Below are 26,686 nucleotides of genomic sequence, written 5' to 3'. Positions count from 1 at the left end.
TACTGGATACTTGTTCCTAATAGATACTTGTTCCTAATATCTGCTCTCCCTACTCAAGTGTATAAAAGGAGGTGCAGAGGAAGACACAGCACTGAAACACTCTCAGTCTAAGTAGGCACAGTAAGTGAGCGAGTTTTTCAGATGGCCTCGGGGCTGGCCTAACTTTATTCCTGTTGAAGTTAGCGATAAAACTCCCATAAACTGAGACTTTCTGAAAATCCCACCCTGGGGGCATTGAAGTACTTAACAGAAGAGACTGGAAATCGTGCAGGTTTTAGATTCAATTTTGATCCGTTTTTATACTTCACTGCAGTGGTCCCAGTCACAGCACAGTGGTAACAACGGGTTCCTCTGTCTTTCCATGTGGCTCGCACACATCTGGTAAGCCAAATGTATAGGAACAATTAAGCTGTGGTTTTAATCCTGCCTCTAAATGGCACTATAACGCGCACGCAAATGCTGCGCGGAGGTATGGGGAACCGGTACAGTGACTTGCACGATTAATGCTGCGTGGCTGCAACACCCGTGGATTTTGAGGAGGAAAGGTAATCCTGCAGTAAAGGGCCGGGGCTGGCACTCGGGAGATCTGGTTTTATTTCTCAGTTCTGACACGGGCTTCCTGTATGACCTCAGCAGAGTCATGTAATTGCTCAGTGCCTCAGTCCATCATCTCTTTAATAGGGTTACTACTTATTTCCTTTCTCCCGCCCTGGCCTGCCTTACTTAGGCTGCAATTCTGTCTGGGAGTGGAGCATTTCTGACCACGTGCAGGGCCTTCACCTAGTACAATGAGCCCTAATGGCGATGCCTGTGCAGTAATGCAATGCCAATTAAATAAATAAATGAAGACGATAATATCATTTAGGACGAGATTTTCAGCTTGTAATCCAGCCCAAGGTCAGAGCGCTGCAATTCCCTGGAACCTCGGGACCTGAGGAAACGCTCTGCGGGGAGGTTTCAGCGCCGGCCACGCGCAGCCCCGAGCACCGGCAGGTTTTGGGAAAGGCTTTGGTGTCCGGCACAGCTTGGCAGCTGCTCTGGCTCTGCTGCATGTCACGAGCAGGGCCTCCTCGTGGACAAACGAGGTCGTTGGCCAAGCACCTTCCCATCACACACCCTCTTGGTTCGTGACTCTTCAGTGTTACTGCACTCGTCCTCCCCTAGCAGCTGCTAAAAAATGTTCCCAACACCATCAGTAGCTGGTGGTGTCCTTCTGAGGGACCCAGCTGCCTCGCATTCCCATGAGGGGCCGTGTCACAACGAGAGCCGCAGCGGGGCACGCGATGTGGTGACCCAAAAGGGAGCTGCAGTGAAAATCATTTCCATGACCCGAACCTGCATTTATTCTGATTAATTCAGTGTCTCCTGCTATATTTAGACAGCTGAGGATTAATTGTATGCATGCTGAAACGCTGTCCCTGGTAATAAAATCACGCTGAACTACTCCTAACGAGTGCCACTTGAATTCGAAGCCTATCTGGAGCCGGAGGGCTGTTGCCCTTACTTAGCAGGACGTGTGAGGCATCCGGGATCAGGGCCTTCCTGCTCTCTAATCGCACCGAACGGTTTTCAAACCTCATCGCTCGTCTGCGATGCCAGATAAATCAGGAATAATTTGTCTAGAAAATAGCAGTTCTATGGAGAAACGCTTCAGAAGCACGCGTGCTTTTTTGTCTGGTGCCCGAGCCGACCCTGTTTTTGCCCTGAATCTAGTCCGTGACGAGGCTGACCCAAGACCGGGCCAGAACTGATAGGTACACGTCGCTATGTTCTGTATTTGTAACGACATCCGTATTAATAGCTCTATATCCTTCGGCTTTGTGGGTCAGCCCTTCTCCCAACCCGTAATTAGCTGCGTCGTCAGGCGAGCTGCTCCGGCGGGCTCTCTGCAACAGCCTTGTGCTCGGGGCAGCGGGACTGCACGCACGTGGGTGCATGGAAGTCCTGAGAAGTGGCAGGATGAATCGGGCTCCCCAAAATAAAGCTCGCCAAATGTAACTTGTACACCAATTTACGTCCCACGAGGGTGATTTGGAGGGGAAGCAGCGTGGCTGTGGCAGCCAGCGCTGGTTTTAAGGCAGAGCGAGGTGCTGAAGAGGTGTTGGATGTGACGAGAAAACCCCAAGTATGGATTTGTGTCGCTTAAAAACCACAAGAAGTGAGGAATATGGGAATACGGGGTCCCTCGGAGCACCACGCCGCACTCCGCACACCTCCGCACCTCCCACAGCACCCAGCCACTCGGGCCGGCCCCCCAAGCCCCCAAACCTCCCCCAGCTCCCCTCGGGGGAGCAGAGGAGGAGCTGGGGGACAGCACGGGGACACGGGGACCATGCAGCGGCCGCCCCGATCCCACCCCGGTCCCTCCCCGCCGGGGCGGCCCCTGCGCGACACCGCCCGTGGGCGGGCCAGGCGGCGCCGTGCGGTTAGGTTGCGGCTCCCTGCGTGCGCCTATAACTTTGTGTTGCTGCCCGTGGTTGTTAGGAGGAGGAGGAGGAGGAGGGATGTGCAAGGAGCCGGCGACCAGCCGAGTGACAGCCTGCTGCTGCTCTTCGGGAGGGCTGCGGCAGCCCGGCTGCTGGGATCGCTCGGCTCTCGCCAGCCGCTCGCGGAGGCTCCGCCGCTTTCGCCTCCTTCGCCTTTAAAGGGAAGGCTCCGAGGAGCCCAAGGCGCAGGAGCAGGAGGAGCAGGAGCAGCAGGAGCAGCAGGAGCCGTGCGGCAGCGCTGCTTTTGCCTCCCCGGCAATTGGGATCGCTGCTGCTGCCGCTGCTGCTGGCGGCGAGGAGGTGGCCGTGGACACCCCCCCCCCCCCCCGCATCCCCTCCCGGTGCTGCTCTCCCCCGCTGTGCCCGGGCTCGGGGAATGACTTGAGCGAAAAGGGGGGAAAGCTGTCAAGATGGCAGCAGCAGGAGCAAGGAGGTTATGAGCGTGGTGTTGCTGCTGGAACAAAACCCCTGCTCGGCGGCGGCGGCCCTGGGGAGGGCTGAAAGCTTCCGGACCTGTTGGAAGACCGGCGATTTGATCTGCTCCCTGCGAGAAGAAGGATTTAATCGGCGATTTTTTTTTTTTTTAATTATTATTATTTTTTGTTGAAGCCCCCGGGGTGGCCTTCACCAGATTTTGGGGCGGAGGGGGCACCGCAAAGTGACGGGCTCCCGCTAGCATGCACCTGGCCGGCTGCAAAGACTCGGGCTCCCTTTAGGGCGCTCTGAAGAAAAGAGGGGAAAAAAAAAAAAAAAAAGAGAAAAACCACAAAGTCTCGGCTGCACCCCGAAGGACCGGAGGCTCCGGGACCAAAGGGGGGTGTGTGTGTGTGTGGGGAGGGTCCCGTCCTGTCCTGCCCGCATGGAGTGAAGCGCCCCGGGGCCAAGATGGCAGAGGCGTCGCCCCCCGCCCCGCTGTCGCCGCTGGCCGTGGAGCTGGACCCCGAGTTCGAGCCGCAGAGCCGCCCCCGCTCCTGCACCTGGCCCCTGCAGAGGCCCGAGCTGCAGCCCAGCCCCGCCAAGCCCCCGGGCGAGCCGCCCGCCGACGCCGCCTCCATGATCCCCGAGGAGGAGGACGACGACGACGAGGGGGGCGCCTCGGCCATGGCCGTCGGCGGCGGCGGCGAGGAGGAGGCGGCGGCGGCGGCCGCGGTGGTGCCGGAGGAGGCGGCTCGGCTGCTGGCCCCGCTGCCCGGGGGGGGCTCGGAGGGGCCGAGCTCATCCCCGGGGGGTGCTGCAGGAGGAGGAGGAGGAGGAGGAGGAGGAGGAGGGGGGCTCGGTGGGAGCCCGGCGGCGGCGGCGGCAGCGCCGAGGAAGTGCTCGTCGCGGCGCAACGCCTGGGGCAACCTGTCGTACGCCGACCTGATCACCCGCGCCATCGAGAGCTCGCCCGAGAAGCGGCTCACCCTGTCGCAGATCTACGACTGGATGGTCCGCTGCGTGCCCTACTTCAAGGACAAGGGCGACAGCAACAGCTCGGCCGGCTGGAAGGTGAGGGGAAGAAATTGGGGGTCGCCCCGTCGCCTGCCGCCAGTGGGATGTGGCTGCCGGCGCGAGGTTTTGATTAAAAATTGGGTTAACGGGGGTAAAATGGGGTGTGGGGGGTGTGGGGTGCGTCGCTGGTGCCCTGTGCAGGTGGTGGAGTTAGGGGAGATGCTGGAGAAGGCTGGTCTGCTGTAGGTGGGGGCGAGCAGGAAGAAGATAAAAAGTGCCCCCAAAAGTCTAAGAAAGGCTTTATTTAAAGCCATAAACATTATTCTCCAAGGCTTGCTGTTTTGAAGTTGCACGCACCGTATGGCTCGTGATTGCAGCGAGCGGAGTTGCTTTCACGCAGCGCCAGCCCTAGTCTCAAAGCTCAGCGCCAGAGCAGCTCCTGTTTCCTTCAAGGAAAAAAAAAAAAAAGCAACAAAAAAACCCAAAACCACAGCAGCACAGCAAACCCAGCGATCTGCCACACGTGCCCCACAGGCAGCAGAGGGAAACCCGGGGCTTGGCGTCTCTCCGGGACGCTGGCCGAGCCGTGGAGCTGGTGGCCGTGTGGCCACCCCGCACATTGGCTTGGCGTCCCCTGCGCTGACGGTGCTGCTCTCGGGGCTGCTCCTCCCGTGGTGGTGCCAGCCAGCAGCCCGGATCGCTGCTGTTTCAATAAGTGAGCTGAAAAGAAGCTGATGGAGCCCGGTCTGTGGGTTGTTTACCCAGCGCACGCGGCGTGCAGCTGGGGCTTTGCTCTCCTGTGCGCAGCCCGAGGCCTAGCAGCGGCTGGTGTGGCGTGCGAGGCAGGCTGCGAGCTAGTCCTGGACCTGCTCCGTCCTTCCCTGCTCCCTAGGGCCGTCCCTCGGCGTCCCCGGTGCCGAAATGTCAGGTCCATGCAGCCAGGAGGGTGCTGCTGGACGCGGCTCCCGGCTGGGGAGGGAGATCCTGGTGGGATGGAGCCGAGGGATGATGTTCGGGGCATCCGACAGGGAGTGAGCAAAAGGTAAATTGGTGGGGGAGTTTGTTGGTTTTATGGGGAAATCGGCTTTTACCCTGCGGATCTCTCAGTCTTCAGAGCAGGGGATAACTTCTGTGCGGCGAATCAGTCAGAGATATCGCAGGGATGAAACGTCTCCGGCTGTGCTCGTGCCAGCAGCCCTGTCTCACATTTCGGTTCCCGAGTAGGACCTGCTGTCAGGAGCTGAATTTTGCAGCTGTACAGTTTTTACCTTCCAGGCGGAGCCCTGTAGAGGAAGCATTCTGCTGATGTGCTCATCTCAGGCTTGGGGAGATACGAGCACAAAGTTTATATCAGTGGCACAGCTGGTTCAAGACAAGGCTCTGAAAAGACAGGGATCGGTCGTGCAGCTTTCGCTGCCGTGCGAGGTGTAGGGCTTTGAAGTGACTTTACAAATGTGACACGTATCATGACAAAGGGTTAAACCTCACCACGGCAGCCCCGGCCTCCCTGAGTAGTTTGGCATCATGTGCAGAGAGAGGCAGGGGCTTTAGCTGTCAGCTGCTGTGACAAATCCTGCTTTTTTTATCTGATCCTTTGAATTTTCAGTAAATACCTGCCTTGAAAGACAACTCACCAGGTTATCAAGCTGGTAGCATTTTGGCTGAATTGGGTGGCAAAACTCCCATTCGCTTCAGCAGAAACAGGATCCGGGCCGTAACGCCAAGTGCTTTACATCGATTAGTATGCTTAATACAGTCACATTTTTTTTTTCTGACAATTTATACTGTTAATTTGATATTGATTCCTTTTCTGAGCAGCATTAACTGGTACTTGGAGCTAATTAAAATGTTAAAAACTTGGATCCCTTGAGATTTCTCCGATATAATTTAGTTCAGAAGTTCCTCGCAAGCCTTCAGGATGACCTTTTGCAGAACGTGCAGGCACGTCGGTGGCAGAAAAATCTCCCTCTTTAAATGACTGTGAGCTGCCTTTGAAAGTTAGGGTAAGGCGTTGGGTCGCGTTCAGGGAGCGTGCGTTTGTGTGTGGGTGGTAGGGGCGTCCTGAAAGGGGCAAAGGAGAGGTCAGGAGCTAATCATTTGCTAGGCTTCCAGAACTGCAAAATGTAGCTCCTAGCAGGGCGAGAGTTCCTTTCAAGCCGTGCCTGTACGTTCAGGAGAGAAATACTTCAGTCGCCTGGAAAGTAAATGAGTTTCTGCAGAGGCACCACTCTTAAATAGAGACTCCATCTTAGTCTCCCGATGCTAAAACACATTATATGTTATTATCATCTCTGTTTCCCTCACAGGTAATGAATACAACTCTTCAGGAACTAATGTCAGCTTTTCACATCAGACTTTTTTTCAGATTGCTAGTTACCCTGAGGTTTTAAATGAACAGAAAATACTTCTGCATCAGGAGGCTTTTATCTTAATTTAGAATATTTTTACACAACTAAGTTCATCCTTGAAGGCTGTAAGTACATTTAGCAACGTTCTCCTCTAGCCCTGAGAGGGAAAATTGTCATTTTAAACAAAGGTAACTTGTTTTGTTATGTGTTATTATATGTGAAATATTAATGCTGTTTCCAGTGAGATGTGCTGAAGACCATAATCCGTAAGCATAGCCAGGATTACACTCCTCAAAACAATTATTCTAAGAGCTATAAATTAAAGTTACAACTATCGTTCGGCTACACTTTTTTTTTTCTTTCTTTTTTTTTTTTCTTTTTCGCCTAGGGCATTAAAGCAGAAGTGAATATTTCAGATGTGGTTAGGAAGGCATATATTACGTTTCCGCTCCTTCAGATAAGGTTTGCCCCGTGCACACGCCAGCAGCCTCCTTGCTTTGTCCCCCGGTGGGATGTCAGCTACGCCAGCGCTGCCCGGCAGCTCAGAGGGGCAGCAGCCTGCAGGGCGTCCCCCTGCAGCCGGCGTGCTTCACACGCTGGTGCATGCCACCCTCAGCCCGGCTCGGTGCGATCCTGCGTGCTTTCGAATCACGGGGAAGGATTTAGATGCATGCTTCGATATCTGCTGACTGTCTGGAATAGTTGTGGGAAGGCAGCGTTTAAATCCGCTATCACCGGAGCTGGGGGGAAAGGTTTGCGAGGGAGCTGGCTCCACTGCAAGGCCGGGTGTTGCAGTTACTTCCACAGGGTTCCTCGATGGGTAGAGCTCCCCATGTTCCCAAATACAAGTGTCTGTTTCCTGACCCACGTCCTGCAGTCGCAGAACAAGTGTGGTGACTTTTTTTTCCCCATTTTTTTTTTCCCCAAATACTTAGGATGCAGCAATTTGCTATACTCCGTAGTCTTAAAATAGAAAACCAAACAGCCTTCTATCCACGTATGTAGTAGAGGTTCCTGGTGTCACCAGAGCATGTTGAAGTACTTCCCTACCTTTTCCTATAACACTATTTTGTGATTTCTTGCAGCACTGTCTTGTGAAACGCAGCCTTTTCTGCATGAAGAGCACACTAGGGGGACTGTTTTCCTCTTGGTTGAGCAGTATCGCAAGACTGCGAATCTGGTCCCTCATACGCAGATATCAGTGACTCCCAAATTTAAATACAGCTGATTTGCTTAGTTTTGCTTTTATACCAGAAGCCTGTTTGCTTTACACCTGTGGCATTTGTCTTCCTCGAGAAAGATAAATACTAACCGCTGGGATATTTACTTTGGAGCGTAGATTTTTGGAAACTTTGTACACAGACGTTCATTACCTTGCTTTATTGACCAGCGTGTCCTGAAGTCTTGCAATTCCTTCAGCGTGGCAAACGCTCGAGTCTTTTCTCTGATTACTGAGACTTGAAAAGACTCGAGAAATTTGCCAGCCATGTAGACAGATGCCTAAATCTGTTAGCCAGATGCTAATATGCAAGATGTGTGGGACGTTTTTTATCATCTTTTTGCAAAGGATGTGGGAAGGAAGCAACACCACTCTCTGTTCTTCTTATTTCTTCTTCCTCAGAACAGCAAATAGCTTCTTTATCAGGAGCAGCAGTGTAAAACTGGAATTTGCATCAGCTTCATTTTTCTCCGTTGCTTTCTTTTTAAGACCTTGTTTCCCAGTTAACTGCTAGCATTAGTATTTTTTTTTCCAACCTTCTATTATATTATTTTTTTTCCCTAATTTTGAGCTGCCTTGCTTGCCCATGCAGAAGGGTGTAGGTTACAAACTGTAGTCTGTTCATTTTAAGTTTTGATCTAGTGGGGCAAGCACGGGTTTAAGCACGTGAATAGTTCCTTGGGACTTCTCTGGGATTACTTGTGCGCTTAAACTTACAGCTTAAGCATCTTACCTGATCAAAGCCTTACTAGGCTGTAATTTCACAAAATGCTGTGTAACATTTATAAGTGAAGTTTGTGCTGAGCAGAACAGAGAGATACACAATTCCAGCCCCAAATTCAGAACTGCTAGGTAACAGCTTCTATCATCAAACAGGAATATAGTTTAGTGTCAAAGTAATAAATGACTTTTTAAACTCTCCAGTAGCAGCCACATGTAGCTACTAGCACACATCGTTATTTTGTATCAGTAACATACATCAAAGATCTCACTTTTCCCTTGCTCATGAGGGCAGGTAACAGCTATTAGAAGAGATACAGGTCTTGGGTAGCTCTGGAGAGTCACTGACATTGTTTCCTCCCTGGTGCAACAGTAAGGAGCACCTCTGCTTAAGGGCTTGCTAAATACAGATATAAACACATCGCCTCAGTGAACGTCATCGGCTGTAAAGAGTCCCAGGCTCTGGTATGGGCAAACAAGTGTTTTTCAGGAAAGATCCAGTTCTCCTCATATTCATACAGTAGGTTTCTGGGCCCCAGGCACAGACTCCAGGGCCGTGCAGTGAGATGGAGATGATTAAACTGGGGAAGAGAGGTGGGCAGCATTCCTGCTGTGGGATGTCCTGCCTCCACTTGGCTTTGGCCACGTACAGCCAGCGGTGTCTCTTGCACGAGGCCATTTTGCATTCGGGTCATTTTGGTGCTTCTGCAATGCTTTGCTGTAATCTGGGGAGAAGAAGGAGGGCCAGGCACGTGCTGGTGCATTGAAAAGGTAAGCAGTGAGGGTCATCCTGGTTGTTTTGTGAAGGCTTTTTGTGCTGCCGTGGGCAAAGTGGGCATCCTGAGCCAGGAGGAGCCCTTTGCAGAAGGCTGGCCCCAGAAACCTCACTGCAGCAGCCAGGAGCTTGGAGGAGTGGACAGGGAGAACGTGCAATCGGCATGAAATCACCCCCAAAATCACGGCGGGTGCACTTAGTCCAGAGGGGGTGAAGCGACTGTCTTGGGGATGAGGCACATCTCAGGGCGAGCAGCCAGATCATTTCTCAAGGTGGCAGCCTCCTAAATGTGCCCTGCAAGGTTTTGGCAGCCAACTTGTTGGTGTGAAATCTGGAAACTCCGTTGTGAAGATCGCTTCTTGCTTGCAGGGCAATTACAGCGGTTCGTGGTGCAGCGGCAGCTTGCCAGGGGAGAAACCAAAAATGCTCCCGAGTGCAAGTTGCTACTCAGACTAAAACCTTCACATGTTCTTGTTTCTCTCCCACTTCTGGAACAGCTTTCCTACTATCTCTGTCACGGAAAAAGTGCCCAAGGGCAGGGTTGTAATATGGCAGCTAGAGATTACCTTTTAAAGGTGTACGGCCCTCCTCATCTCGAGGCAGGATCTCTCCGGAGGAGGGTGAGCTCTGAGCATCTGACTGACGTTCCTGCTGCGGCCAAAAGCTCCCGTTCCCAAATCCATATGGGAAAGGGGCCACAGCCTCGGCATGTCCCGGGGCTCAGGGCCCGCAGCGAGCACTGGGCCCGCCGATAACGCGGCGCCGAGGGAGCCGCGGGTTTTTTGATGTGGCTTTTCTGGGGGCTGACAATCCGTGCAGCGGTTCGGTAGCACAAAAAACAAAATGTTGAAGTCATGTGCGCCGCCGTTCGGCTCAGCACATCAGGAGTTAAGTGAAGATCAGGTTTAACCTTTTGTTGGCTCTTTGTTTCTACTTCTACAAACTTGGACTGTTCCTCTTTATTACAATTTCCTGAGCGTTGCCACACACTAAGCTTGGAAAATGAGGTGTATTTAGCCAATTTATGGCCTGACATATGTTAATTAACATTAATTACCTGCTTGAATAGTCCATTTAGCACTTATTATTAAAAAGTGGCTTGTCTACAGAAGGGGATTTTCCTTCAGAGGGAGATGTTTTGTTCTAACTTGCTTCAGACCAAGCCAGGATGGGGCACACCGTGCTTCTTCATGAGGCTGTGCCGGCTTTCTTGTGCTCCAGTTGTGCATGACGGGATCCTATCGCAGCACAGACGCTAGGCAAAAGTTGTCACGGGTCTAAAACCTATGAGATGAGGACAGCCATAAGCAGAGATCACTCGCCCAGTCTCCAAAGTGCCAGTATTTCATTAAAAATCCCATTCCTCGTTTCTCCAACCCCCAAGTCCTCATTCCTGTCTCGGGAGACTCCAGAGGTGTTATTAAGGCTATTGAAAGATCCCTACCGATACTAAATGCCTCTGCAAGATTTCGCTGATGGAAAAACGCCTTTCTGGGGATTTGTACTGATAAATGCCTTGCGAAGATTGGGTCTTCTAACACACTTGCAGTAACGAACAGAATTAATTGCTTGCTTGATCAAAACATGCTATGTACTCGCGAGCTGAATTATGAAATGCGGTGTTCTCACTTGAACTCGTTTATTCAGCAAGGTGTTCTGCTTTTTTTTTTTTTTTTCCCTGCTTGTATTTTGCTATTAATTTCTCCCCCGCTGGCAGGGCTGGCACTCCCTGGGGTCTGCCCACCCCAGGGCTTTCCTGGACCTCCGTCTCCTCCTGAAGAGCACCCTGGGGACATGCGTGACACGGTCCTAAGGAAAAGTTTTGGGGAGGTTTGCTGGCTCCCCAGTCTCATGAGGAGGAAGGAGCCGAACCAGGCTGGATGCCAGCGTTTTGGCAGGGAGGTGACATCTGTTATCGTGACCCCAGAGGGCTGGGAGGCCAGCAGATAAGCAGGGAGGCTGGTGAGGAGCGGGCGCAGCCTGCTGTGGGAGAGCAGATAGAGGGGCACCCAAACACGCGGGCATACGGCCACGCAGCTTTCAGTGGGGGCACAAATCCTTCTGCAGGGCTCCAGCCCAGTTTATCACTGTCCACAGGTATCTGAGAGCAGGGCCTGACTCTTAAAATTCTAAGATTTTTTTAAAATTCCTCTTAAAATGTATTTATTTCGAATAAATTATTTCAGGACATGACTTCAGCGTTGTATTTTTTTTTTTTATCTAGAGTGTGGACCACATTATCTAGATATATCCTCCAGTTGTGCATCTCTTAAAACCTCCTGTATTTTTTTTTCCTCTCCATGCAAGCTCTTCAAGCAGACATTTCAGCGCCCTGTAGATGGGTGGTGACAAAAGGTCGCCCCACCTTCCCACATGAAATTCGCTGTGTAAACACACTTTAAAACGCAAGACGTAATCCAGATTAAAACTTTCAGACTGGGGGTGTTTGTGAAGTCAGACTGTGAACTCCTAATCTTGGGTAAACATATTTGCTAGTGCTTCATGGAGGATTTATTGGTTTCATATATAAAGTTCTAGATATACTTAGGACATAAAATGGGTTCCTGATAAGAGTGAACAGTGCTAAACAAAGAGTGTTTCAGTGTAAGACTTCCACAGACTCCCTCATTATCACCTTTTTTTGCCGGTTGGTTTTGCTCTGAGAGCAGTGATGCGGTTTCTTGAAAGCCTATAACCTGTTGTTTGCTCTGCAAAGCTGCTCTGGCCCTTACCTAATTTCAAGAGAATATTTTTTCCAGGAATTCTTAGGAGAAGGTGACGCCGGTTCAGGCCGTGTCCTGAGATGCGCTGTAAGCTGAGACTGGTGAGGCCGCTGTCCCTGCTTTGTGCAACACTATCTGCTGGGTTTAAAAGTGTGGGGGAACTCAAAACCATTTGTCTGCCATGTCGGGTTTCAGAGTGACTGGTAGTTCTTGAAATATTCATCAAGACCTGCAGCGGGAGGTGGCTGTGCCTGCTCTGCCTTTGGAGGAGAATAGCCTTGACGCCAAGAGCGATGCTGCCACCAAGAAGCTGTAAAAAAAACCCTTGAACATTTTGTGAACCTTGTGCGAGCAGCTTCTACTCTGGTACAGCCTGAGCCACGTATGTGGCCCAGATAAGTAGGCCACGTCTAAAATCTTGGAACTGAAAATGGAAATCGTGTCAGAGCTCTGAATGGCTCGGGCCAGAGGTTTCCAGCCTGCAGACCTTACGTGATTATTTGCATCGTTACGGTGGCAGTGTGATTCTCAACTTCCCCAAGCTGATTTATTTCTTGCCCCACTGCTCTTACAACTTGGTTCCTGCGTGGTGAAAGCACTTCAGATTAAAACGTGCGAGGAGGTTTGCGTAATTGAAGTGAGAGAGAAATCTCTTACGAAGAGGGGTTTTCCAGAAAACTCTGGGAAAGGGAGCTGTAAAGTTACAAAGGTGTTTGAAAATCAACAGCAAGGCCTTTTGAAATAGGAAAACTGAGGGAAAAGTGGGGGGTTGGAGGAGGAAGGGCACTGCGAGCGAGCAGTGGGAAGTAAATCAACCCGAGGTATGTCTGTAGGCATCTGATGTCTACGGGGCCTAGTGGGGTAGCTTGGAGCAGGTGGAGGAAGCATACTGTTTACCTAATTAGAAACATAAATAAAATCTTTCCAACGTTTTACTCAATTAAAACGCATCGGAAGCATATGTCAGGCTTCTCACAGCCAGGAAAGCTCGCTCGTGCCCCGCTGTTCCCCGGGGAGGATCCTCCTAGCCCACCTTCTTCAGGGTTCTGTGGGGTAGCAGCCCTCCTGGCCGGAGGGTGCAGGGGGAGCAGTGGGATGAGCTGTGTGTCATTTGGGGAACTGGAAATTTGAGGAAAAAGGTGATGATTGGAATCAGTGAGGGCAGGATTTCACCTCTGTGTGCTTACTGAGGAGTGGTGGTGGGCAGCAGGGCCTGGGCTGCTGCACGGTACGAGCAGCTCCGTCTCCCCAGTGGATTTTAGGCACCGAGGAGACACCGATGATGCTAATTGCAAGAGAGACTACTTAACTGCTGTGTGCTCTGTTTGAAACGAAGGGGGAATAACGCTGATTGAATGACCTATTTTGACTTTCTCAGTGTAATACGTTTAGTGTTGTAGTCTGTTTCTGGACGGTGAATTATAATTTTATCAAATCCTGCTGGAAATGGGTACGGTGCTGGGTAAAGGATTTCAGCCTCGCAGTTTTAACCGCGGAGTTCCTCTTGCCACTCGACTCGGTGGCAAGAAGAGCTTTTTCTCTTTTGTCTGGAAAGGTCTTTTGCTATGCAACACAGTGACAGCAGGTTTTTTTTTAATACAAAATAGGGACCTGTCAGGAAGAATATAAAACGGGGCACTGAAGGAGTCTAATTTAGAAGCAGAAAGGGCATAAATCTCCACCTCTTTCTGATGACAGTAGGCCAAAGTACAGAAATGTTTCCCTGCTTGTAAAATGCAGCCCTGATAGCAGGAAGAAGTTGTGTTAAAGGCACAGCTGTACCTAACCCCGCCGCAAGTTTTTCCACGTTCTTTGCAGTACAGGGCTGGATGTTACATAAGGGGATTCTTGGATGACGAAGTGCCTCTGTTAGGATGTGCTCTGCTTATTGTGTAGTTACAGAAATTGTTTGCTGTTTTGGACCAGTGTCAGGCAGCATAATACTGAATAAGTCCCAGATGAATGTGGGTGGTGAAAGGAGAAAAATAACTTCAAATAAAGAGGGGTATTATCAACTGAACAGCCAGCGTTGATCCTATGGTGCTGAAAAATGGAAGCAGAAAAGAAGTAGTCTATTTTTTTCTTTTCTTTTTTTTCTTTTTTTCAAAATGGAAAATCTTAGCCGAAGGATCTGTTTGGACGAGAGTTTGGTGCACTTCTTAAACTTGCAGCGAGCTGGCGTTGGCGCAGCAGTGCCGTGAAGTACACAGAGAGAGGCCGGGAGTACAAACAAGTCTCCCAAACTTGAGCGCGTCGTCAGATTCTTTGTCCTTTTAGGACAACGTGACCTGTAGCGTCACTTGCAGCTGCTGGATCCAAGAGTATAAATAGTGAAAAGAACACTGATTTGGCCAGGATAAAATGTTCATTTTGGGTTTTTCCAACAGCTGTGTCAGGACTTTACCCTGGCAAAAGCTTCTCACATGTCATTTTTTTTTTTTAATTCAGGCTCGTACTAAGCATGTAGTATGACAACACTTTCTAGTTAAAGGAAAAAAAAAAGTAGCAAGTTGAGAAATAATGTGGATTTGGTGTACTCTCAGCCTGAAGGAAAAACGGTTTGCTCGAACGCTATGGTAACAATAGCTTCAGAAATTAAGTATGGATTTCCTTCGATTGTAGTTGAATCATCACCTCTTACTAAATTTATCCAGTCTTGAGTGCCTGGTTTCTGGTTTGACATTTTCCTTTCGATGGTAGTTGCTTTTTTAAAGCTCCGCATGGGCTGAGGGATGATAGCTTCCTTATTTTCTGCAGGAAACGCTGTCGAGTAGCAAACCACCGATTCCTCCTCGTAGCTCAGGGCTGCAGCTTTAGCCCCAGATATGGCGGGTGGGGTGCAAGCCATGGCAGCCACGTGCCTTTCCCATCTGCCAGGAGCAGACGGGGAGCAGGAAAGTTGGATTTCACATGGCTTGAGTATCTGGAGTATTCCTGTGGATACTCCATGACTCCTGGAGAATCTGCCTGGATAGTTCTCACCGCTCAGTGAAGTGCCAAACAGAAAGTACTGAGTGAGAGCGTACTTCATTTATACTGAAATCTACACCAAAAAAGAAATGTTTCTATATAAAATCCAAGTGCTTGGAAGTTGAAAGTGTCGGAGTCGCCTCTCTGGCGTGGAATTTCTTCTCTCGTTCCCTGCGACACCATCATTAGTAACAAGCTCACACGCTCTGTCCACCCCCAGCCTCTAGTTGGGCTGGGTGCTTCAAGGGGTATCAGGGTTTCAGTTCATCCGCGGCACTCTCTGCGTGGGCCCTGTGCCATGCTGGTTGCACAGCGCTCACACTCAGCTCTGAGTAAGGAAATACGCCCTTCCCTGCCTGCTGCTCTGGGTCATCACCTCCCCAGCATCTCTGTGCTCCCAGGAGAGCATCGTCCCCCTGCTCCTGGCCAGCGCCAGCCCTGCATCCTCTCCCAACCCCAAGCTCCTGCTCTATGCATCTCTCCTTCCTTTCCCCATCATCTCTCACTTCCTCACTTTCCATATCTGCTCTCATCTATCTAGCCAAGTTCTTTATCCAGCTCTTGGTTCCCAATTTCTCCCTTCTCCACGGATTTCCTATTTCCAGCCTCTTGCCTAGCCCAGGCTGCTTACCCTATTTCCAATCATACTTTCAGTTTAGGTTTGCAAAGCTATTAGCAACTGGGAGTAGGATTTTATAAGAGGAAGTGTTGGACAATATGAGGTGTAGGTGGGGCGCACAGCACCACCTCTAATTTACAACTTTGTTTATTTTCTTAACTAATCCAGCCGTAGGTAAGCAGTCCTGGAGCTGTCGGTGTGCAAATCCTTAGTCATTTGAGTAGTCTTATTCACTGCTGATACCGTGTAAGTAGGGATTGCTCCTTTGTGTAAGCGATGACCCAGCCTTAGAGAGACCTCAGTCTACTGTGGCGTGTCCTGAGCAAGACAGCTAACACTGTCTGAGATGATTCATTTCATAGTGCTGCTGAACAGTCCTTAAAATAGTGATCATTTTGGACAAAAATCTTGGAATCCTGCTCCTTGCCTGCTTTGTGACGTGTTGAAGTAGGTGTTTGACTGCCCTCCTTTCCCCTCCCCACTGCAAATTGCAAGGTTTTGTTGGGAGAGGATGAAGGTGGCTTCCTACCTGGATGAATGGGTTGTGATATGGGTTGGAAGTGCTCTCTGGCTCCTCTCCGACCTTCCTGCGTTCGAACAGGCAGCCACAAGGTCAAAATAAGCTCATCACCCATTTTATCACTTACCCAGTGGTCCCCACCTGATTGATCGTTTTGCTGATGCGTGCTAGTTCAGTGACCTGCACTGTTGGCTAATTGTCTTTGATATTCCACCAAAGTCAAAAGAGAAATTAAGCATCAGCTCCTGAAAAGCTTGTGATGTATTTAATGGTACATGTAGTGATGGTTGTAATTTCCTTGGTGAGAGGCTGATCCTTTTTCCTTCCCTATTGCTGAGGAGAGACTAGACATTACAAGTTCCTCACTGATAGTATATAAGATAAGAAAGCATACAGTCCACAGGCAGAGCATATCCTGCATCCCTCTGTCTTGGTATGTTTATTTTAGAAAATATTTGAGCCTTTTATTAATGTAACTCCTTGGTTTTCTTCTATCTTCTGCATCTGCTGCAAGCTTCGTGCCTTGTCTTTGATGATCCTGGTAATCATCACCTAGCTTTTGCCATAGTCAGGAGGCAGCTTGCTATGGACCTGGAGCTAGGTGAACTCATGTACGGGCACGAATAACCCTATATTGATCTTTCAAAGAGCTTAAGTGCCGAGCACGTGGTTTATGAGCCCCTTATTTTGAGCCTTATCATGAAGGAACTTTAATCAGGTAACAGTCGGGCCTTTTTTCCACAGCAATAAAGTGCATGCACACAGGTATTGCAACAAGTGGTGCAAAGGCAAATCTGGCAAATCTCCTGCAAGAGAAACCTGCAGTTTGTTCTCCACCTCTCCTCTCCCAGCCACTCCAGTGGCTCGGGAGGCTGAGGGGTTCACGAGCAGTGGCTGATAGGGTTCGGATACCGTGCTTCAGTTTCCCAGGCTATTGATAACAGCTGTTCGGTCACAGATCCCCAGGTCATGATGTACTGGGATTTTCTGCTGGTTGTGACCTTGGGGGGGAATTAGACTGGATGTAATGTTTCCAAGAATTGGAGACGCCTGTGCCATCGAGCTGGGACACATTGCTGGATCAATTACTAGCACTGGCAGGATTTCGCTTTAGGGGAATCTTGCAGCTCCATCGCAGTCTTGTTATTAGTAGATTATTGTTAATTGGCTTTAATACAAAGCTAGATATTTGCAGGGAGGGGGAACCTTATATAGCATATAGCTGGTTTCTGTGAAGTGGTTTCCCTGTGTGCAGCCCTGGTGCAGTGCATCCCCTGGTGCTGCACATTTGGCCTGGAATCGACTTCCCCAAAGGAGGAATTGCTGCATGGTGGCCCCAGCCTTCTCCAAAGCAGCCAGCGGTGACACCAGAACTGTCTGCATGGTCATAGCATTTTTGTAATGTGGCCATGAGTCGTGGTTCGGGGACTTGGCACTTCTGCAACTCAAGCTGCCGTGGCCTAGGCCCTCCGCGAGCTTCGGAGGCCGGGTGGCTTCCCGGTGACCCGGGCAGGTTTCATGTACAGCCCCGGGGCTAAATCCAGGCCACAGTCAGGCGACACGGGGCAGTCGTTACGCGATGTGCTGGGCCACATTTAACTCCTGACCTCACAGATCCCCAATGTGCTTCTTCGCAGGGCACCAGTGAGCGCGCCGTGACCCCGCTTCATGGGCTCTCAGCCCCGTGTTTCGGCCTGAAGGATCAGAGCCAGCCCCCGGGGGGTCATTTACCCCTTTTAGCCCCTTTTTCCTTCTCAATGTCTGTCTCTGCACAGCACGGTGTTGGCACAGGGCGGGCGAGCCGCAGCCCTGTTTGTGTTCACACGTGCTCGTGTGGCGGCTCGAGTCACTGGGAAGCTTTCCTCTGTGGAAATGCGGCTCCCCCCTAATCCAGGCCGCCCGCTATTTACTTCCTTTGTAATTGCCTGTCAAAGCATCGCATTGAATTCCAGCCCTCGTAGGGTTTTCCTCAAAATGCCCGCGTGGTATTAAGCCGGGCAGGAGCTCCGAATGTAAACATGTTTACACAAAAACGGGGAGCCGGCAGCGCTTTAGCGGCCAAAAGCAGAGCGATTACGTGCTGTAGGGGCACTAAAAAAGGTGGTTTTGCCTCCAGAAGTAAATCCTGACGAGAAGTGCCTGTGTGTGCCGGGCCTGGTGATGCCTCGGGGAGGGAGAAAGGGTCTGGGAGCCTGTGGGGACGCTCCTCGGGGCCTGAAGGATGCTCGTCGGGCCCTGAAGGAAAACTTGAAAAGCTGAGGGAGATCCTAGGCTGTCTCTACCAGCTCTTTGTTTTAGATTTTCCCGGGCAGCAATGAGGAGTGCTAGGAGGGTGCTGTTTCATAACTGGGAGTTGGGCGTCCTTCCCGGGCTGTCGTATTTGGGGCCGGCACACTCGCCTCCCCCCCCCCCCCCAGCACATTGTTTACTTCCTCCGTACGTTCTGGGACATTCAGTCCTAAGGAGCACGATACGCTTGCATAAACACTACAGCCAGATTTATCTCTCAATCCTATCTTTCCTTTCCAGTCTTGGAAAGTGATTAATCTCCAGCACACATTTTGTTCTTTGATTGCAGGGCGGTTCTTCTGTAATCATTTACAGTTCTGCAGAGCCGGGGTGCTGACTTGCCGGAGCATTTCTGCCGTGCCTCCGCTGCTCCTGCTAAGGGAGAGGCTTTGGGAGCGGGGCAGTCCGCTCTGCAGCCCTGTTCAGCGTACAAAACCACGTGCTTGTACTTTGTGTGCTCTCCGAGCATGGAAAAAAAAAGCCAAATGCACTCATCTACAAGCGCAGACGGGCGTCCGCGCAGCGGGACAGGCTGGGGGTTGGTTTACGGATTGTAAAACTGTTAGGGTGCATTTGTGGGTTTAAATAACTTTTATTTCCCATGCACGTTGCGTATTGAAGCTTACACCAGGTAAAAATCGTCAGCCTGTGTGGTTATAAGAAGCTGCACGTGCCACTTAGTGTCTGACGAAAACAGAAAAGTGAAGAATCGAATCAGAAAATCTGCCCTGTCTCTCCTGCATCAAGGTTTTTCCATGCACCCTTTGTATTTTTTTGTTTGCTTTCCGTGTTTTCCAGCGTGTGGTGTACAATAAGGCAGAAAGGAGGTAGGAGAGGTGACAACCTTGAGTTAACACGCCGTGGGTTAGAGATTAGGCTGTGAAGCAGAGCTTTGTTTGGTGCGAGCGTCCAAGCTGTGAACTGGTCATTCTTCTTTCAGTAAAACTGTGAAAATTAGGTGCAAAAAAAATCAGAGAAAGCCACGTGATTTTGGGGTGAGACTACAGTTTTGGGTTCTGATGCATTGCTAGTTGTCCCACACACCACTTAGGACAAAGCACTTCCCGTCACTTTACAACAAACCAAAAAAAGCCGGACACCACCCCACTAATGCACTGTCTGCAAAGGGCAGGAAAAGCTGAGGGCACTGCAAGTGCAGGGTGTCTGTTCAGTGAAATGCCCAGGGGACCCCAGGCCAGAAATCAGGACAAAAAAAATCTGCCAACAGCCTTCCCTGTTGGTCTGATCTCGAGAGCAGGGCAGGACAAAGGAGGGGGGTTTCCTCTGACTGCAAATCCAGCAGCTGTTTTAGATAGGCGGATGTCAGAAGAGGATCCTGGCCACCCCGTGCCAGGAGGAGCACCAGCACACAGGCGAGCAGTGACACGGGGCTGTTCTTGTAACCCCCAGCCCCTGCTTTACTGGCATAGAGGAATGTCCGGAGCATCTGATCACAAATTTCACTTCTGTCTTCAGCATTTCAGCATTTAGTTGCATTGTTCCTTCCATGAAGTTGTGCATATATTTTTTTCTAATTTATCCTAGAAGTGCAAATTTCTGTAAAATCCTTTTGCAAAGTCCTCAATTATGAACAAAAGGGGATTTAAAAGCAAGGAGGAGGAAGACAAAAGCTCTTGTAAAGCGTTGTCTCTTTAGGAAAACTGCCAAATGGTGTAAAGAAGAGACAAATTCAGAGGGTGTGCATGTATACAGGTACCCGACTGCTCGGTTGGATTCAGTGCTGTGATAAAGACAGCTGCCCTGTGGCTGAAGGAGGGGAACATGCTGCTTCGGGCTGTGAATTGGCACCATCTCCATGCCAGTGGGCTTAGCCCCTTGGTTAGGTCATATCTGAGGAAGGGACCATGTAAATAACATTTTCCTGTGGTTGTGAGCACAGCTGTCCACGGAAGGGTTTCTAGGAAATGCTGGGCTCAGTACAAAGCAGCCATACACTGAAAACCTGAGGCCCCATCCCAGCAGGCAGAAAGGAGCCTTCACCTCACTGTGGGTTAATTATTTGTTCATAGCTGGCCGAGCAGGCAGGGTGGTCGTGGATGAGGCATGAGGCTGTGAGACTATGTCCAGGGGACAGTAACCTTCCTGAGAGTCAGGAGGTGTCATCCTTAGCCCTCCCAAAATGTAATGTCATGAGCACATTAGGGATCGTGCAAAAACCTTGGAAAGAAAAGAAGTTTGGGGCTTGAATGCATTCGATTATGGAAAGATACATGTGCTGACAGCAAGATGTTTTCGAGTGGGACGGGTACCTTGGAGGGAAGTTTTGGCCGAGGACCAGCTGCTGGGAACATCTGTCTGAACATCCTGACCGCAGGCTGGCTGGGCGCAGTCGCGAGCTGCTTCTTGGAGCCCTTCTGAAAGCTTGATGTGACTGCTGGGTGGAGGTGGCTGTTCCTCCATATGGGCCCCTCGGCTTTTTAACTGTGAGGTTAACTCGGCTTTTTTGCCTGCTGTGAGGGAGAATGGGAACAAGATGTTCTGTTGCTGGAGATGGTCATTTTTCCAGCCAGACCTGTGTTTGTGTGAAGAAGACCCTTTGCCAGGCTGGACGGGTGAGTTTAAGAAGGACACAGGGGGAAGCCACTGGCTCCTTATCACACATCCCATCCGTGGACAACCCCTGAACTGTGAAGGTGTCCCAGAAGAGTGGAAGAAGCTGTTAAACTGCACGCTACCACTGTGCCCTCTCCTTGTTGCCTCTCCCAGTGCAGCCAGAGTGTGTATTCATCTTCACCCAAGGAGTTAGTTTTCACGTGGAGTGAGACCTGCCCCATGTCCTATTTTTTGGTCACCCGTAAAGAAACCTGGGTATTATGTTCTAAACTCCTAACGAGGCTACAGTTTAATTTCTTTATTTCACACTAAAAGTTGGTTCAGGGTGCAGTCTTGAAAGCACCTCCTGTGCAACGTAGAACGGGGCCCAAAGAGAGGAAATGAAATCAGAAATGGAGAAAAGTTATTTTAATCATAAATAGCTGCGGTAGGAAGGTAGCTGTTTATATGTGCAATAGTACAGTACCTACTGTGTGTATTTTGGGAGAACCTGAGAATAGCAGCTGCGCTGAAATACTTGACAGCAAAGTCAAATATAGTTTAGGTTTAAAAAGAGAAAAAAAAAAGTGCTGCCGAGGGTAGAATGGCAGCCTGTGGGTGTTATCTCTCTCCCCTGCAGGGCACGGGGCAGCCTGTGACTGCGGTGTTTGTTTGGGAACACCGAGTTCCAGTAACGGGATCCGTACCTCTCCTATCAGTGCTGGTAGGCACCCCATAACATTTCCCTGGGTCCTGCACGAGGCTGACAGCTCCGTCTCCCCTTCTCTGCCTTCCCCAAACACCTCATTTTCAGGGGTTTTGCAGCTGATGGACCTGGCGGGTTGCAGATCTACGGGACCGGGAAGCAGCAAAGCCACAGGCACCAAACCCAGGGCGCTTGCAAACACGCTGAGGTCAGAAGGATCAAAACCTAAATTAAACTTGTCCCTGAAATTTGGGGCTGAATCACAAATTCAGGAAGTTGTACATGAAAATTGGTCTGGGCACTGTTTCCTTCCTAAGAGTTCTGCAGCTAAAAATAATGTCTTGCGCCATAGTTATAAATAATACGGGCTTTTTTTTTTTCTTTTTTTTTCCCCCTTCTAATTAAATTGTTACTCTTGCCACGGTGAAAGGAAAGGGAAAAGATAATAACATGAATCTGGCTGAACAAGTACGTAGCTTGCAGGTTTCAGCCGGAGTGTTTGCAACTGCACCCGGTGCTGATGGTCTCACACTAATACATTTAGTTGTCAGAATTCAAAGAAGGTGCTCGGGAGGGATCTGCAGGGGGTTTGTGTCTCTGTCGTTTGAGAAATATTGTTGTTCCTGCAATCTCACCCCAAGTGGGCTTTCCTTGTGCTTCCAAAGTAGAGAAGTTACTTTTTGAAAGGAACTATAGTGTTTTTTTTTCTAAATTTTGGATGAGCGGGTATCAATCCCACCTATTTCAGGCTCTGCGTCAACGCTGAGGGAAGTTGCCTGCGTTTTGCTGCTGGGATCTGCTGGCTGCCTTTTAGCAGAATTTGCTGTTTGCTGAGGATCGCCCCAGAGCCCACTTGCAGCGGCACGGATCCTGCCAGCGCGCCGCTAATGGCCAGTGAAAGCAGTAATCCCGGAGGCCTAAGGGGATAACGACAGTCAATAACATGGCTGCCCATCTTTCAGCTTAATCGTGACATCTTTTGAGGTGGAGAGAGGGTGATTTTTCCGCGTGGGTCCACGGTTTGGGGAAAAAGCAGCGTCCTAAAAATCAGGATAGGGCAGCGAAGTCGGTGTGCCTGGGTGACAAGTGATACGTACCACGGCTACCTAGCGCTGGGCACACACTCAAATATTTACTGGGCTGAAATTTGCTATCACACACACACAGACATTAAAAAAAAAAAAAAAAAGGCGGCGAGGCAGCTGTGTGGTTTCCCTGGCAGTGATGCAACGCTGCTGACACACTGGGACAGGACGGAGCAGCACATTCTGTGACAGCACGGCGTGTTCCCCGTGCCACCCGAGCGGCGTTGCACAGGCTGAAGGCTGTCTCTAATGCCAGCACTTCGCCGAGTGCTTCGTTTTCAAGCCGTTGTTTGGACATAACAGCTCGAGGAGCGTTTTTGAAATTAACACATAGCTATTGCATGGGTATGATTTCTAAAACAATTCCCTTCGCCGTGCCTTCCCGTGGCTTCTATTTGCTGTATTTTAAGAGGTTTAAGACTTTATTTTTTTTAATTACAACGCAGACAAGGTATTTACCAATTTCTCATTCACTTGTCAGCTGCTCTGCAAGAATGCAAATCTAGCAGGAAAAAGAAAAACAAACAAAAAATGTACTCGAATGTGCTTGCAAACAGCAAACAGAACTCCCAGTATGCTTTTTATTGGTGTACTGCTTTGTCCCGTCATCGTCTGCTGGCCTCCCAGAACAAGCTACAGCACAGGCAGAAAGAATACTGTAGTACTGAAAGACCTGAAGAGAAAAAAGCGTAAGCACACACACACACACACAAAAATAATAAAATGAAAAGGGGGTCAGAGAGAAAATCGGTGAGTAAGTGAGTCTGTTTGGTTAAGGAATTGAATGGGTAGCAAATACTTCACTGTGCGTGTGGAAAATATGAGTTGGCTTTTGCAACAGCATTTTATGGGAAGGAAGATCAAGGGTTCATGAGCAGAAATACTTATTCATAAAACATAGCTACAAAGACAAGCTACTTGTTGTGCTTCTGCCCATTTGCTTTAAGTCCAATCTGGCTGAATCATTTCTAGGAATGGAGTGGGTAACTGGATTTCCAGCTTCCTCTTAGTCCCTGGCTTTTCTCCGGTGTGGCTGCTGATTAGTGCTGGTTGTACCGAGTTTTATGTTAAGGGCATGTGCCTGTCTGCTTGATTGCTAAAGTGTTTACCACCTTGGGATCTAAGCACAATCCACTTGAAACTGGATTAAAACAGCCGCCTCGTTTCACAGAGGCCTTTTAACAGCTATCAGACAGCAAGCAGCAGCTGACCTGGGTGGGATTTTGATCTGATGCTCAGAAAATGAAAGGCTCTTTCCCATCACCAGTCCTATCACCACACTCTCTGTGTGGTTTTTGACAAAAGCAAACCTAACCCAAGGATTTCCCTGAGTGTCTGAGGTCTGTTAACAAGCTGAAGATGTGGTGAAGCCAAGCTCTGCAGCAGGTGTAACATTTATTAGTGTGATCAGTAGGATTTGTTGTATGTTTCTGTGCAGAATTTTGCTTTTCTTTGGGTACAACCCCACAGAGGTCTGCTTTCAGTTCCTGAAGTTGGCTTATATAGAGCCCCAAAAAATTGTCACCTTTTCTGTCCCATTCTTCCTGACTGCTGGGGTCGTGTTGCCTCTGTTCATCAAGTGTACTGAAGTTTTATTTTTATTTTTTTTTTAATTTGGTAGTAGAGAAGCAGAAAGCTCAGTGTGTGCTTTTCAGAGGGTCTGGGCCCCTGCTGTCTTTGTCATGATTCAGAAATGGTTGGTGCCATATCTGAGGACTTGGTTAGCACTTCTGTTGGAAGGCAAGGGACCCAGTCCCTGCAACACAAGCAAAATTTTCATTTGGCTACAAAAAACTCACTTATCTCGTTGACGAATATAAACCTTTGGGTGTTAGCTAGCAAGTTCTAGCATTTACTATTTTGATTTTTGAAACTCGACTCTGAAAGAGTCACAGTTTGGAGCGTGTGTTCTTTTTCTTCTGAAAGAGGAACGTTATTTTTTTAAGGCAGTCTTGGTACAAGGTGTAAACTGATTTTTTTTAGCAGCAAGTGATGAAGCTTTCTAGAGGAAGAAGGTTCTCAGTAAAGCTGTCACCTCTGTGTTCTGCAATTAACCTAGGCTTAACAAATGGCTTGCAAGGTCTAACAAAGTTTATTAAAAGCAATTTATTTACCTAAACCAAGGCTGTGTGAAGATGCCGTGACTGAATGGACTCAAAACCGTCTATAATGATTTTGTGGGGACAAGAGAAGTTTTTGATTTTAATCCTTTAATGCGATCTTTTCCCCCTTCGCTCCTGGCTTTTCTACCTCTGTGCCCATTTTTTTTTCGAGAGTGTTTGTGTGATCCTCCGCTGTTATCAGCCCAAATTAGATTTCAGGTTCCTTGGGGCAGCAGCCTTGCCTTGCCTCATGGCTCTGAAAGGGCTCCACGCAGCCAAACAGATCCCGGCTATTTACAGTTACCACCCTGTTTTTATTGCGTGCCTCTCTCAGGTTCTTCTGCCGAGGCGATGCTGCAGCCAGATAAGAAACCTTCCTCCTGCTTTGGAGCAGCTACTGCACCTCGGGGGGACGCCTGCTGTGGGGGAGGATGGAGCAGCCAGGGCAGAGCAGCTTCAGCCGGGACGCTCACAGCTTTCCGTGCCCTCTGCTGGGGTCTGCCCCTCCTGCTGGCATCGGCAGTACCCAGTGTCCGTCTCAATTATCCTTCTCGTAGGTCCGAGACGTCTTTTGGTGTCCACCCAGAAAACTTTGCACTAATGTAATCTCCGAGGCAGCTTTTTCTGGGGCTGGGCTGCTTCTCCAGGTGTTGGCTCTGCAAGCTCTCAACTGAAGCCAAAGAAATATTTCACCCTGCCCTTACCGCTCGCCCTGACTCCTTCTGTGTTTAAAACGAACAGCATATAAATTAATGTGAAAATCAGCCAAGTCAGTGCCAGCAGCTTTATGATGGCAAAATAGTAATTAACAGCTGCTATCTCTTTCCTTCTCATGGGCTGCCAGGTCAGCCTTTTCTGTCTGTCCTGTCCTCAGTGCCAGGCGAGGCCGGGCTGACCCGCAGCTCGTACCCCTCGGTCCCACTGCCATTTTGTCTTCGGGACCACCCTTCAACCCCAGAGATGGGGAGCACCAAACCCTGGTGTGTGAGACCCTTTGGCATGGTGTGCTGGAGTCAGGGGTGTTTTAGGAATTTTCTGCCTCTTTCCCCCCCAGCCACCTGAGGAAAGCAAACCTTTTTCTTACAGAAATAAATATTTCTTTCGCTATTATCCCTAATACGTGAAGCAATTAAGATTGTTCGTTATTCTGCAAGACAAGCAAAAACGAAGACGCTCCTCTCATCCCCCAACCCCTTCCATGTTGTGCAAGTGGCTTCACTCGGAGGCCGTGTGTTTCTGGAAGTTTCCTGACTTCTTGCATGTTAGGCCGGCGAAATTTAAATCCAAAGGTTTTGAGGCAACTGCCTACGTGATCTTGCAAACGTTGTCTCGTATGGGGTGATCCGACCAGGCCATTTGAAGATGGAGGATGTTTACACCTTCTCGCGGCGCGTGGTTTGTGGATATCCTCCCTCAGGCGCTAGGGCATGGACGGCTTCCCCGGCGGGGAGCACAGGGCTGAGCGAGGCTCCAGCGCTTGGCCCCGGTGGCCTGGTCAGGGCCATCAGCCTCAGTGAATCCCAAATAAAGCTCTGCTCCTCGTATATTTTTATTTTTTTAGTTTTTATTATTAAATGGAGCTCCATAAAAACGGACCCCGGCATGGCCTGTGCAGGAGGCCACAGAGGTTGGAGCACTGCCGTCACCTTCAGGGGCATCGCCAAGCACTGTCCCTGCCCTGTCCCTGACACTGACTTGTCCCCTGCCAGCCTCTTCCCAGTGTGCAGGGTCCAGCCCCTGTCAGAAATGGTCCCCAAAAGCCCTTAGGACCTGGGGGGCAGTCCAGGAGGAGAAAGAGCAGCGAGCTGTGTAGGTGTGAGCTGTGCACTGCCCTTGGGCTTCAACTCCCTGGTGTCTTGTATTTAGTGCTGTAGGTGTAGCTTGAGGGCTTTTAGCCTTTGGTGGGACACAACACCTCCTCCAGTGCTGCTGTCTCGCTGCCATCTGGCTAATCCTTCTCCTTTCGTTAGCTGTGTTGTCTGAGCACCAGCCAACCAAGGAACCGGAGGCCCAGGGGGATCAGGCTGGATACAGGCTGGGCTATGGTGTTTTCAGCTTTAAATCTACTATTTCATGTGTCTGTTCATGAGGAGATGCAGACCTCCAGGAAACCTGTTACCTTGCTTGGGGATGCTAATTC

General features: G+C 49.9%; 1 protein-coding gene across 1 annotated transcript in view; it reads left to right on the top strand.

Moving 5' to 3' along the window:
• Positions 1 to 2,430: 2,430 nt before the first annotated feature.
• Positions 2,431 to 26,686, top strand: part of FOXO3 (forkhead box O3) — an 80,530-nt gene continuing 56,274 nt past the window's right edge. Inside the window, exon 1 of the mRNA XM_068677763.1 lies at positions 2,431 to 3,974. Within this exon, the coding sequence (XP_068533864.1) occupies positions 3,372 to 3,974 (603 nt within the window). The 5' untranslated portion in view covers positions 2,431 to 3,371. The remainder of the gene's footprint in view (positions 3,975 to 26,686) is intronic.

This window comes from Anas acuta, chromosome 3, assembly GCF_963932015.1.
Source record: "Anas acuta chromosome 3, bAnaAcu1.1, whole genome shotgun sequence".
Taxonomy (NCBI): domain Eukaryota; kingdom Metazoa; phylum Chordata; class Aves; order Anseriformes; family Anatidae; genus Anas; species Anas acuta.
Note: the sequence above shows the minus strand (reverse complement) of the source record. Positions and strands in the feature narration are given on the sequence as shown.